Source organism: Trematomus bernacchii, unplaced genomic scaffold (assembly GCF_902827165.1).
Source record: "Trematomus bernacchii unplaced genomic scaffold, fTreBer1.1, whole genome shotgun sequence".
Classification (NCBI taxonomy): Eukaryota; Metazoa; Chordata; class Actinopteri; order Perciformes; family Nototheniidae; genus Trematomus; species Trematomus bernacchii.
In genome coordinates, this window is record NW_022987839.1 from 319,539 (window position 1) to 331,698 (window position 12,160).

The 12,160-nt window shown below is 38.2% G+C and overlaps 1 protein-coding gene across 1 annotated transcript in view; it reads right to left on the reverse strand.

Moving 5' to 3' along the window:
* Positions 1-416: 416 nt before the first annotated feature.
* The window catches only part of LOC117500157 (RNA-binding Raly-like protein), a 45,535-nt gene continuing 33,791 nt past the window's right edge, over positions 417-12,160 (reverse strand). The window contains exons 3-9 of the mRNA XM_034152888.1: positions 7,465-7,540; positions 6,748-6,795; positions 5,798-5,988; positions 4,676-4,789; positions 4,337-4,485; positions 2,432-2,469; positions 417-1,713 (exon numbers count right to left, since the gene is read on the reverse strand). Coding sequence (XP_034008779.1) covers positions 2,437-2,469; positions 4,337-4,485; positions 4,676-4,789; positions 5,798-5,988; positions 6,748-6,795; positions 7,465-7,540 — 611 coding nt within the window. The 3' untranslated portion in view covers positions 417-1,713; positions 2,432-2,436. The remainder of the gene's footprint in view (positions 1,714-2,431; positions 2,470-4,336; positions 4,486-4,675; positions 4,790-5,797; positions 5,989-6,747; positions 6,796-7,464; positions 7,541-12,160) is intronic.

Genomic DNA, 12,160 nt, shown 5'->3' on the forward strand with positions numbered 1-12,160 from the left:
AAACTAATGTAAAGGAAGGCTTCAATTAAACTAGAGTGGGGAATGTGTAAGTTTAGCATCACTATGTGCCTTTATTTTCACCCCACTACTCCCATTTGTTTTACAAAAAAAGAGTCTGAATGTGGAGAGAAAAGTTAATGTAAAAAAGCCTCCATCTAGTAGCACTGTGATATTACTGCAACAATGACAATGCTAACACACTGCTGTAAACAATGTACAGCTTTAATGTTATCATTTGCTGGAACTACACACAAAGCAGCTAAATGTGTAAAAGTTTACTCTTTATATCTGCATTAATATGGAGGCAGCATTTAACTGTTGTTGCAACTTGTTTATTTTAACTATAGATTATTATATTTATCATTTGCTTGGCGAATCGATAAATTGTTTAATTGGAGAAAAAAGCAAGAAAGGCACTCTGTTCACAATGCTTGTTTAATAAAATTGTGAAAATAATGACATGGTAAAAGCATCAAAGCATCACATATAAAAACCAGTTGCCATGAAATGACTGATGAAAAGAATAGTTGCCAATTAAATTCCTTCAATCTACAAGCTATATTTATATCACCCAACAGAATTTCATAGTAATCAAATCAGATTTCCTAAAACATTTTCATCAAATACAGAAGTCAAATTCATGATTTTGCTGAGGAAGAGTCAAAGGATCGACAAAGTCAGCAGGATTAATCTTTTCGGGAACATAAATATCTAAACAAATGTTCACGACAAACCTCAAACCATCAGTATCTATATTTTAATTGAAACTAAAGTGGTGACACTTTACAGACAAACAGATGGACCAACAGCCATGTTGCTAATGAGGATAAATATATTTGGAGGCTGGTATAAACTTTTGAGTGCTTCTCATGTCATACACTGTTAATAAAAGATTCTTGAAGTTGTTCTGCAAGCCATGAAGTGAAAATAACTTTTTTGTACTGAGCATAAAACCCTCACAGTGTACGTTTTTTCCTTCACGATTGAAGCCACAACACTCAGGCCGGCTGTTTTTTTTCTTTTTGTTGAGAGGAACGGGTTTATTTCAAAAACGTCTATAATCCATAGCTGTACAACAGATGCAATGAATACAAATAATCCATAATAGCCACATTTAAAACATGCAGACAGTAAAAAATACAGAATGTACAGAAATCAATTTAAAATGCATTTCATCATGTGTAACAAACGGCAAACATGATATGCATACACAACACTGTGTGGAGACATTGTGAATAAATTACATACGTGTACATTTCAGCAAAATGTACAAATTAAGCAAAATCACATAATTATCAAGTGTTTTTCCTACATTCAATTTAACAACAAAAGAGGGCATTTCATGGTTCATCTCATTGAACACTGTATTTTATGCACAATACAGACCAAAATATAGTAAGCACACAATATATTGTCCGTATTTTTTCAGATATGCAATCAGCTTGAATGTAAATTATTGATTGCTCTTTGCGGTTGATCTCGCAGTATTCTGGAGGATATTCACTACCAGCATTTTGATGAAGTACACATCAGGAGTGTCATGTTATAATGAGGCAAATAAGCAAAAAAACTAGTTTGAAAAACTCTTCCTCTGCTGTCAGTCACTCCCGTCATTGCTTTCCTTTAATTTCAAATGCACCTTCTTGATCAAGAAGGTTTTGCTGGTATCTCTTCTCCCAGCTTCCTCAACTATACGCTTCCTTTTTCCCCTGGCTTGAAGAAAAGATGAAAAACAAGACAGAAAGAGGGAAAGTTAATTATTATCTGCAGTTTTTCCCAGGAAATCTACGTAGAAAATATAGTTACATTTCAAGGGTGCTTTGATTGCAAGATTTCCCTGTGAGGTGAAAAACAGAGGAGATGTATGGGGCTGCGAGTATATTAAAATAAATGTTAGCAACCACTAAGATAACCACCTGAGGAAAGAGTTCATTATACCATCATCTTAATGATCCATCATGTTCAGAGCTCCGAAAGAGATTTCTGTTATCGGGCACTCGAGGACAGCAGGGAGGAAATGTCAGCCCAGAGGCAAATTAAATCTGAAAGCTATTTGTTCATACAAAGAAAATCAGGGGATTTAAATGTCGTCTGATGGAAAGTAGGGATGAGATGGAGTTGTATCTCAGCGGCTGTTCAGACATCATCAGCGATAACTGCAGAGAAGCTTTCCCTTAAGCTCGCAGACGGAGAGAATGACAGGCCATTAAGAAGAAGGGATGAGCAGCGTTTCTCATTCTGCCTAAAAGTGGAATATAAACTGATCTTTTGAGTTGCTGTTGATTATTAACTACCAAGTTGTTGGGCGCTGAAAAGGGGTTTGGGTCATTTGTTATCCCTTCACTGCTAAAAGTCCATTCACAAAAGGAAATGACAGTTGCTTTCATGTCAATAAGAATGATTCCCTTTTAAGAAGGGATTAAATACTGACCTTTCTCAGTTGTCAATGTCTGATATGTGGTTCTCAATCTGCAAATTAAACACAAAGACATCAGTGAGATTGACAGCTGCTGTTATAAACGCTCCTTCTTTAATTCTTAATGAATTTGGGTTTTTATACACTTTAAAATGTGCTTTTAAAGAAAATAGACATGGATGGGTTTTCATGACATACCAACGGCAAAATATATCAGAATATACAAAAACTGCTTCTAAAGCTATTCAGTATTGTTATATATTGATCAGTTTTCATATTTTCCACAATAAATAACAACACAAAAATGATTAACCTGTTAAGCCCCATGGCCCCCTCCCGCATCATTTCAAAGTGACACAGACACATTGGATTAACCTTCAGCAGCGTTTTTATCGTTTTAATGCCATTGAACACAACTTTTGATCAGAAAACAGCAAAGGTAAGACGTATTTGCCGCTTTGGCTCCGTAAAGCTAAGTTGTGTGTTGTTGTGCTCTGGTTTCGCCTTCGCTGCCCTGAGTTATGGTCGTGGAGTGATGATACTTATACCATTGTTTGTGCAGAACCAATGAAGTATAAAATATTTCTAGCGTGAGTTCTGTGCTAAGTGCGTTAGCATTTTTTTGCTTAGTGCTAATTCAGAGGCTTGGTATTACCCTTGTGTTTACCTAAAAATGGTTCATATTGTCTGATAGCTGAGTTTCTTCCCGTTAAGTGGGTACGACACATTCATAGTTTGTTAAATGTTAAGAAGCCCTCAGATGCTGTTTCTTGCAAGATGTTGCGTTTTGCCCCCGGTACCGCGGGCATGGGGCTTAACAGGTTAAGCCTCTCCATTCAGATATTTCATTGAAGGGCTACCTTTTTTTCTTAAAAAAAAGTCTCTGACCTTGAACTCACTTATTTAAAGATTTTGCAGAGATTTGAGTGTGCAGAGGATTTCTCATTAAGTTTCATAGTCTCTAGCTTCAGCACCCCCAGCTAAGTCTGATACCAGGTGAACAGCATTTTTTATCTCAAACTCTTATATAATAAATGGAAGTATGTTGCCTGTAGGACATAAACACAGAGTAGTTCTTTTTTTTTATCATCAGAAAAGGAGTCCCAAGATGCAAAGACATAGCAGTAATGTTGCAGAAATAATATCAGATAAAGTCTGTATATCATTGCCCAGAAAATGTGCATCTACTGGCACTTATTTTACATTAAAGTAGTGTAAGAGTAGAAGTTGTTTGCTCAGTTTATACAAAATGATATCTATTGGTAGGAGCAGAATATGGTAATGATGACTAGAAATCAGTGGTTTAGTTTTCCTGTCTTTTTTAGGTATATTTATATCCATTGTTTTATTCGTTTTTTTTTTAACCAGAGCCCAGAATTTCCATCACTATAAGGAAGTCTTATTAGTCTCTATATTTATATTCTCTTTAACACAAATGTTAACATATTTATTTGGAGGCTTCAAATTGGCCCAATAGGTTTTCTGCCTCTTCCTGCACTGTAATTGTTTATCTTCGTGTTTTTTAAGTAAACTTCAAATCAAATGCACAATCAACCCAATAGTGGCTAGCTGTTTCTGCTTTTTCCATTATTTATGCTAAGCTAAGTGTCTCCTGGTTGTGGCTTCTTATTCCAGTTACAGACATGAGCTGTATCAATCATTTCGTCTAACTCTCAGCCAAAAAGAGAATGAATGTGTTCCCAAAAATGTCAATCTACTACTTTAACAATAAGACGTCAATCCTTCAAATCGAACAAGTTCAGTAGAGCAAGCACACATCAGGTGACTTTTATTTTATAGAGAAACCCACACACAGAGATCCTGTCGAACACACCTCCTATATATCACAGCATTTCCTTCAGACAGGAGGAACTCTCTCGCTCTTTACTGAGACTGTAAATGTCTACTTGATCTACTCACCATATCCCCGGTTCCTTCATCTTCAAAGTCGTCTTCACCGCCATCCGTCATTTCCCCCGCCTCCACCTCGGCCGCCTCCTCCGCACTCGAGTGGTCTGCTGCGTCACCATGGAGACGCTCACAAACCTCCTCCTGGTTCCTCTGCATGTCTGGGGAAAGAGAGAGCGGCAGTTAACATCCGAGCGGTTCAGATTTATTTAACATCTTATTTTTTACCAGTAGTATAGTCTCCAGCGTCAATATTTTCTGTATCACTCCGCCCCGTGTTTGTCTTTCATCTCCACATGTATAAATTCATGCTTCTCACGCAGACACGTCCTCCCCCTCTGTCAAACTCACCGCCGTCAGAGCGATGTTGCCTCTCAATCTTCTCCAGCCGGCCCAGCAGAGAGTCGATCTTGTTCTTGATCTGTGACAGCTCCTTCTTGATTGTTAGGAGCTGGTCTGTCTTCACTGTGTGCATACATGAATACAGTTAAAAATCATAATTAATGTGAAGTTTGACAAGGAGGCCCATGGTCATAACACTTAGACAAGGTTATTGCGAGAAATTTGGCTGAGGTACAATTACTAAAGGGTGTATGAAGGTGTATGAAGACAGACTTTATGATACAAATGGACTAGGCGATAAGTAACAAATCTAACTGCACAATATTTTTGACTGAATAACTCAATATCAATTTTGTGGCCTTATTGTAGGGTTGACTATTGGCGCTTTTACAAAATATTACCAAAGTAAAATCTTTGTTAAATAATCATCAGTAATGTGGAAAAAATAAGTAAATGCAAATACCAGTAAAGCTAGAATGGTGTGGTAAATTGTAGAAAATCCCATCACTTTACTGTAATGTATCTTTTACCAGGAGAAGACAACACTCTTGCCATATTCTGATATCCAAAACTATGATCAAAATGATTTAATATCAACATATCGCCCAGTCCTATGATATATTTTACTGAATCGCATGATGTGGACAATACGTGAAGGAGCAGTACAAAGGCATTTTTTAACAATTAGAAAACATTAAGGTTTCATAAAATCTAGATATTAATTTAGCAGTTTTGGTCATCATTCTTGTCAGTGGCAATACGCACATCTCAACTTAAAAGGAATATTTGGAAAACAAATTTAAATGTACTTGATATTTTTTCACTTAATGGCTGAAAGCTTTGTAGGTAATTTGGTTCCGACAGACCCAGGATAGCTGTTTCTAGTATTAGTCCTTGACTAGTTTGATATTGATGTCTAAATGCTCATGTTGTTAACCCTGACACTGAAGCGATTTAGTCCTATTTTCACATCTAATCAATCACTTAGTTGAGTACAATCTAATCACAACCAATACAAATGATGGCCAAACCTTCACAAATAAGACCCAAGTAGTAATAAACCAAAACGTTTTTTATAACAGAGTGGGGTAAAGTGAATTAGAGGAAAAAAGAGGGAAAAAGAGAACATACGCTTAGGGACTGTGATGGAAGAGCCGACATTGAGTGCTCGGGAGGAGGAAGAGGAGGAGGAGGAGGGAGAACAGGCCCTGACTGGAAAAGAGGATTTGGCTCTGCGTTTGGACTGGATGACTAGCCGCGAACGTTTGATGGGGATCACTGCACGGGTCGGGGGCACGACACGACCGTGGTACTCAAAGAGTCTGAAGAAGACACATTAAACATAAAGTAAACTTGCAGCAAACTTAGTAAGAAGAGAATTGTTAGAAAACAGTATTACAGTGCCGCAAAACCCTTTTCTAAAAAGCATAGAGAAGTATTTCTGGATACTGGAATTGAACAGTAAAGTGATGTTTTTCAAGCTGTCACTCCCAAGATCCCTACATTTTGTTTTTCAAGCAACAAGCAACGCTTACAAAAGACTGAATAGACATTTTGCACAAGTTGTTTGAATGATAGAGCTACATATTGAACAACACGGGGGCCATCCAATCAAAATCGTGTTCCCGGTTGCCTATGACACATCAAATTGCCCAAATAGCAATAATGACTCAAAGCTGAAGGACTCCACTCCCAGGGATAGTGCAAAGTACAGGAAATAAATAACAAACCAATGAAAATGTCAGAAGCAAGAAACATTTGCTGCCTTGCCAGCGCAAATGACCAGCCGGGGGACTATCTGACATTCAGTCCTCGCATTATGTGGATAAAAGCATCATTAGTAAGCTCAACGGAGAGGAAATAAAACCTCCCCAATATGACATTCATTATGCCTATGATAATGTGGTTACTTTGCCTCAGATTGAAATGGGGCTATTTTGCCCAAAACTCATCTGTATCTAAGTAGCTGACTCGGGAAATGGGGAGGAAGAAGGGTGAAAACTGACGGGCAAAATATCAGGAGGAAAGTTACTTGAAAATACTGTATTGAGAGTGAAAAAGGAAGAAGTGCTTTTGCATACCTGCTGTAGAAATCGTCTCTGTAGTAGTCATAGTCAAACTCGTAGCCGCTGTGAAGATAATACGGACTGTTTCATTCTTCTGTTATACTGTTTAATGCATACATTTTGCAAGAAAAATAACTAAATCCTAACACAAGACTGAAGACACTACTCTCATAGCTGTAGTGTAACCATAAGACTACATCCAGTTGCCAGTTAGCTTAGCTAAGCATAACAACTGAAACATTTCCCTACCAGCAGATTTAGTTTAGTTTATTCAGTTTTTGTAAAGATGTTATGAACATAACTGTAAAGTGTTCATTAGTGATCTGTAAAGATGCTACTGTAGGGCAGATTTTTTTCCAGATAGCTGTTCCCCCCTGTTTCAAGGTCTTTGGGCTAAGCTAACTAGCTGCTAAATGTTGCTTCAGCTTCATATTTGCAGACATGAGAGCAGTATCATTTCATCTAAGTATAATAAGCTTATTTCCTTTAAAAAAACAAAAAAATTGACAGCCACCTGTTTTGTGTTTTCTTTTGTTATGTCTGCCATTTCACTTCTTGTGCACAGTTCAAGAAGGAGTGAATGTGTGATAACAACAATCATTGATATCACAGTTAGGAAATTGGCTGTTCCTCCAGAACTACCCAAGATGACAGCAGAATATGAGAACGGTTGGAAAACTAGGTCACAAAAGCAATAACCGACAGACATAAAAAAAAGTGTTTTACACAGACCTGTAGAGGGACGAGAGAGGCCTCTTGGAGGCCATCTTAGGCCTGTACGGTTTGGGCTCTCCTGCCATGTTGATATCTGAAAGCAAAGTGAAAAATCACAGTTACACATTTTGTAATAACGATCAACAGAAAAGTATACCATGGAATAACCAGCTATGGTCAATAAAATCTACAACCCTTACAACAATCAGGATGATAACTCTAGAAATAAATCTGCACAGAGAGCTTTCAGGATCTCAACTTTCCGAGACAAGACACATGGTTAATTAGCGGATTGACTTTTGATAAGAGAAAGAGTTAAGGGTTAAGAAAAGAGCGAGAGTGCCGCTGATTCCCCCTAAAATTCTTTCTCAGACGCGGACACATCAGACTATTTTCTTACTGGCCTCTTAATTTCATGTATTGGATAAACTCGCCATATCTCTACCCGTCTTAGAGAGAAGGCTAAATATTTGCAGTTAACAACGCAAGCAGAGGCATAATTAGATTTTAACTGCATATAACATGTTCATTGCAACTACTGTAACATAATAAAAAGCATATTATACAAATGGCACCCACAACAGTTCTCCAACCGCTTGAACGACTCCCTAATGAGAAAATTATACAGCACAAAGTGGAAGAGGATTATAATACAACAAGGTCAATATCAAATCAAAGCGCCAAACAATCTTGATAAAAAAAGGGTTGAAAAGGTTATAGGCGTTTTAATGCCTTAGAAATGATGTACAGTTGCCATTGGCTGTGATAAGAAAACATCGTATAGTCCTTAGACATGAACACAATGGCATTCATTGGATGAAGCACATAAACATTGTAGAGTCTGAACTGCCTTGACATTTATGCTTGAAGTATCTGTTTTTTTTTCAATATGTACTTTGTTAATAGAGTTTTAATGTAGTTCAGTCTGGTCCCTTGAAGGGTAGGTAAGAATGGAGAAACCAGCTCGAGTGCGCTACAATTTGAAAATACACAACCGAAAAAAATCTTCCCCTTCCTTACAGAGCCCCTCCTCCAACACACACGAACATGACCAATGAGGGCACGAGATAAGTTTGTGCACAGATGGAAGGCTGACAGGCAGGTAGGCCATCCAGTTATTTTAGCCGGGCCGGCTCAGATGATTGGTCGTGCTTTTTACAGTACTACGGCTTCCACAGATGACATTTTGTTATGTATTTATTGTCAAAGCATTTAATGTATTCATTGCTATCGGGATGTTAAGAGCATTCCATGGAATATAACAAAAAGTGTGTCTGAAGTGAATTACCTACCCCACCTTTAAAGTGGACCTATCATGCTATATTTGAATAATATAGTGTAGGACCATACCTATATAAGGCATATTTATACTTTTTTTTTTTCAAAATACCAAACAGATCATGCATTTTAGCCATGCCTCATTTTGCTCAATTTGACATTTTTTAGCTCTGTTTTTGCAAGGGCTGATTCAGTGAGAACAGCACCACCTACAGGCCTGACATATGTACTACAGCGTCTCCAGCGCTTTCGAACGGCAATGGCCGTGGCTGTCTCCTCCTGATTGGTGGAGTTGGCCCAATAGCCGTAGCGCCACCGTCCTGACGTCAGGACAGTGTTCAAATCTGGATCAGTTTTTATCAGATCCGTTGCAGCCCCTTTTTTAGAGATTTGGGTATGGAGGAAAATAGAGAGGGTTGTGTTTTCTGACACTTGGTGAGTTCCCTGGAACACCGGGGACACATATTCATGTATAAAAGACGTACAAAAGTGCATTTTGCATGATAGGTCCCCTTTAAGTTGAACAAATGCAAAGACACTATTACACAGAGCTTTTGAAAGAGTTGAAAGACACTGTGTGAAGTAAAAGAGTACGTACTGGTGCTTGAGACAGAACAGAAAGTTGGAGGCAAGTAAGGCACCAAGCTGCTCTTTCTCTAAGTCAAATCTGAATTTACATACATGATACATGTCATTTAGATTAAGCATGTCCGAGATTTGATTACGTCTGATGTGATAATAATGAATAAAGGCCAATCATTTATTTGGAAATCATAGGAAAAAAAAGACACTCCTTACATCACTTTAAGTTTCTTTAAAATAATCCATTGTAATGAAACAAGAAACCAACCATAATTTCCTTTTTTTATGTCGAAACTTTTTATAATCTTTTCTCAAATGTGTAATTAATCAATAAAGTTTGATTTACTCAGATGTTGATCAAAGTATACATGTCTGATATAACTGTAGTAATAAAGTTTGATTATGGCAACTTTTTAGACAAATCTATAAATGTTCCAAACCAGATTTACATGTATAAAACTGAAAGTTGGACAAATATTCACAAATAGCTTTGGCTGAAGCAGATTCATATATAAATATAAAATATAATCAGTTAAAATCTTAATATTATCTGGTTACAGCTTGTCAAATGGAAGAAGTTATTTGTTGTAATAGTTTTTGATTCTGTCAAAACGTAATTTATCGCCTAATAACAAGTCTATAGATTAGCTTTAATGAAACTATTTGTTATCAGAGGTGTGTGCTCCCTGAGCTCCTGTCTGGCTCCGTGTGATGAGACTATCCAGGCACGTTTAGGTAGAACGCATTGATTCATTTAGTGATTTAACTTCAGTCCACTGTAGCTTACACAGAGACATAGATAAATACCATCAAAGAGGCTGTAAACTTTTTTTAAAAAGTTTTCAGGGGCCTTGAGAGAACTGAGACATTGATTGTGCAAAAAGACAATAAAATCCCCTTCAAATGTATTAGCAGACTACTATGACTCATCCACTCTCTTGTTTGGATTGACAGCCCCTTCTAGCTGCCAAGAGCTCTACTGCGCTAAAGCAGGCTGGTATCACTTCGTTTAGTCTGTCAGCTTGATGTCTCTGCGTCTGCTTAATCAGCCTTGAGTGCTGCTCAAGGTCATACACAAAAAAACACAAACAAATATCAAACATCGCCTTCCCACGTACGAACAGAGGCTCCCACCGACAAGAGATCACCGTCTGACGGATGAGTCACCCTGGACAGGTTAAAAAAAGTTGCTCAGATAAAACATCAGCTCTGGATCTACTGCCTCTGGGATCATGCACCAGCAATTGTCATGACAGGAGCTGGAGTCAAACCACGGGGGGAGAAGATTACAATATCCCGGGCTGGATGAATTCAATAATGCAAGATACATCAAGACAAGAGTATATAAGACCTCTATTTCACACACACACACACACACACACACACACACACACACACACACACACACACACACACACACACACACACACACACACCACACACACACACACACACACACACACACACACACACACACACACACACACACACACACACACACACACACACACACACACACACACACACACACACACACACACACACACACACACACACACACACACACACACACACACACACACACACACACACACACACACACACACACACACACCAGCAGCACTTGGAGCTTTCAATACATTGTCTGCAGATTAACTATGGTGCTATGTTTGGCGTCCATACTTCCCACTCCCTCTTTCTTTCTCTTTATTCCCTCCTCACTCTCACTAATGGACTAATGGATCCGGGATGTATCGGTGGCTCTCAGGTACACGGGGACGGCTGTATCATTATCATTAGGGCTACATGAAGACGTGAGGAATGGTTCTCATTGTAAAGTGTGCTCTCTGGTCCCCTGCTGGGGTCATTATGAGAGAGCGAAGCACTAAAAAGCACTCTTAAACGAACACCATCCCCCCTCCACACGCCCGCAGTCAGCGCCTGATTAATAAGAGTCGTTTTATTAATCATATACAAAAGATAGAACAAGTGTGTGTGCGTGGCTTGTTTGTACGTGTATCCATAAAAAGGTTGAGGCTTGAGAGGGAAGAGATAGAGACTGTGTTGCTAAGCAATAGCCAGTTAGTATTTGATTGATACTGTAAACTGTATGCAGAATCACATTGAGGGGGAATATGAAAAGTTAGTTTGATGCTTTATGCTGTCGCCATTATGAGTGTGCTCACTGCAGTAGAATAACAAATAAAAGGTCAGAGACAGAAACTGAAGCCCTCTGGTCATCCTCTCAACTCATGAGAGGCTTTTCTGTAAAAAGTACTGCTTTTTGAAAATATTGTGAAGGTGGCTTAAATAAAACATTGTTATTGGGGCTGATACTCAGAGTGTGTTTACTATACTGTATGTGAATAAGGCGGAATATAATAATGCAGTATTAAAATAGCCAGTGCTAAGGATTTAGCACTGTTCTACACATATTGTGTGGTATAATTAAAAGCTAAATTAAAAAAGAACAAATTCAAGTTATAATCATTGAGGCATGATTTTTAAGGGACCCCTGTGGTTACTGGTCATCATGTCAAGTGCATTTGTTGTTACAGATCCGTTAGGAAAATATCACTCGTCATCGGCTTGAGTTTCAATAATCAGGATAATAATTATTATCCTTGCAAGAATGGAAGTAGTCATCACATACAGAGCATTTGGGACAACTCGTTCCCAGAACAGTGTTCTTCACATGATTATTACATTACATTTCATTTAGCTGCTTATAAACAAGAGAGGGTGTTACACAGTCACAAGATGGAGGAATACCGGTTCAAAGCAGTATACAATGTTTAGTTTAGATTAGCTACACGTCAGAAATGATCATGCTTGTCATATCTATCTCCATAGA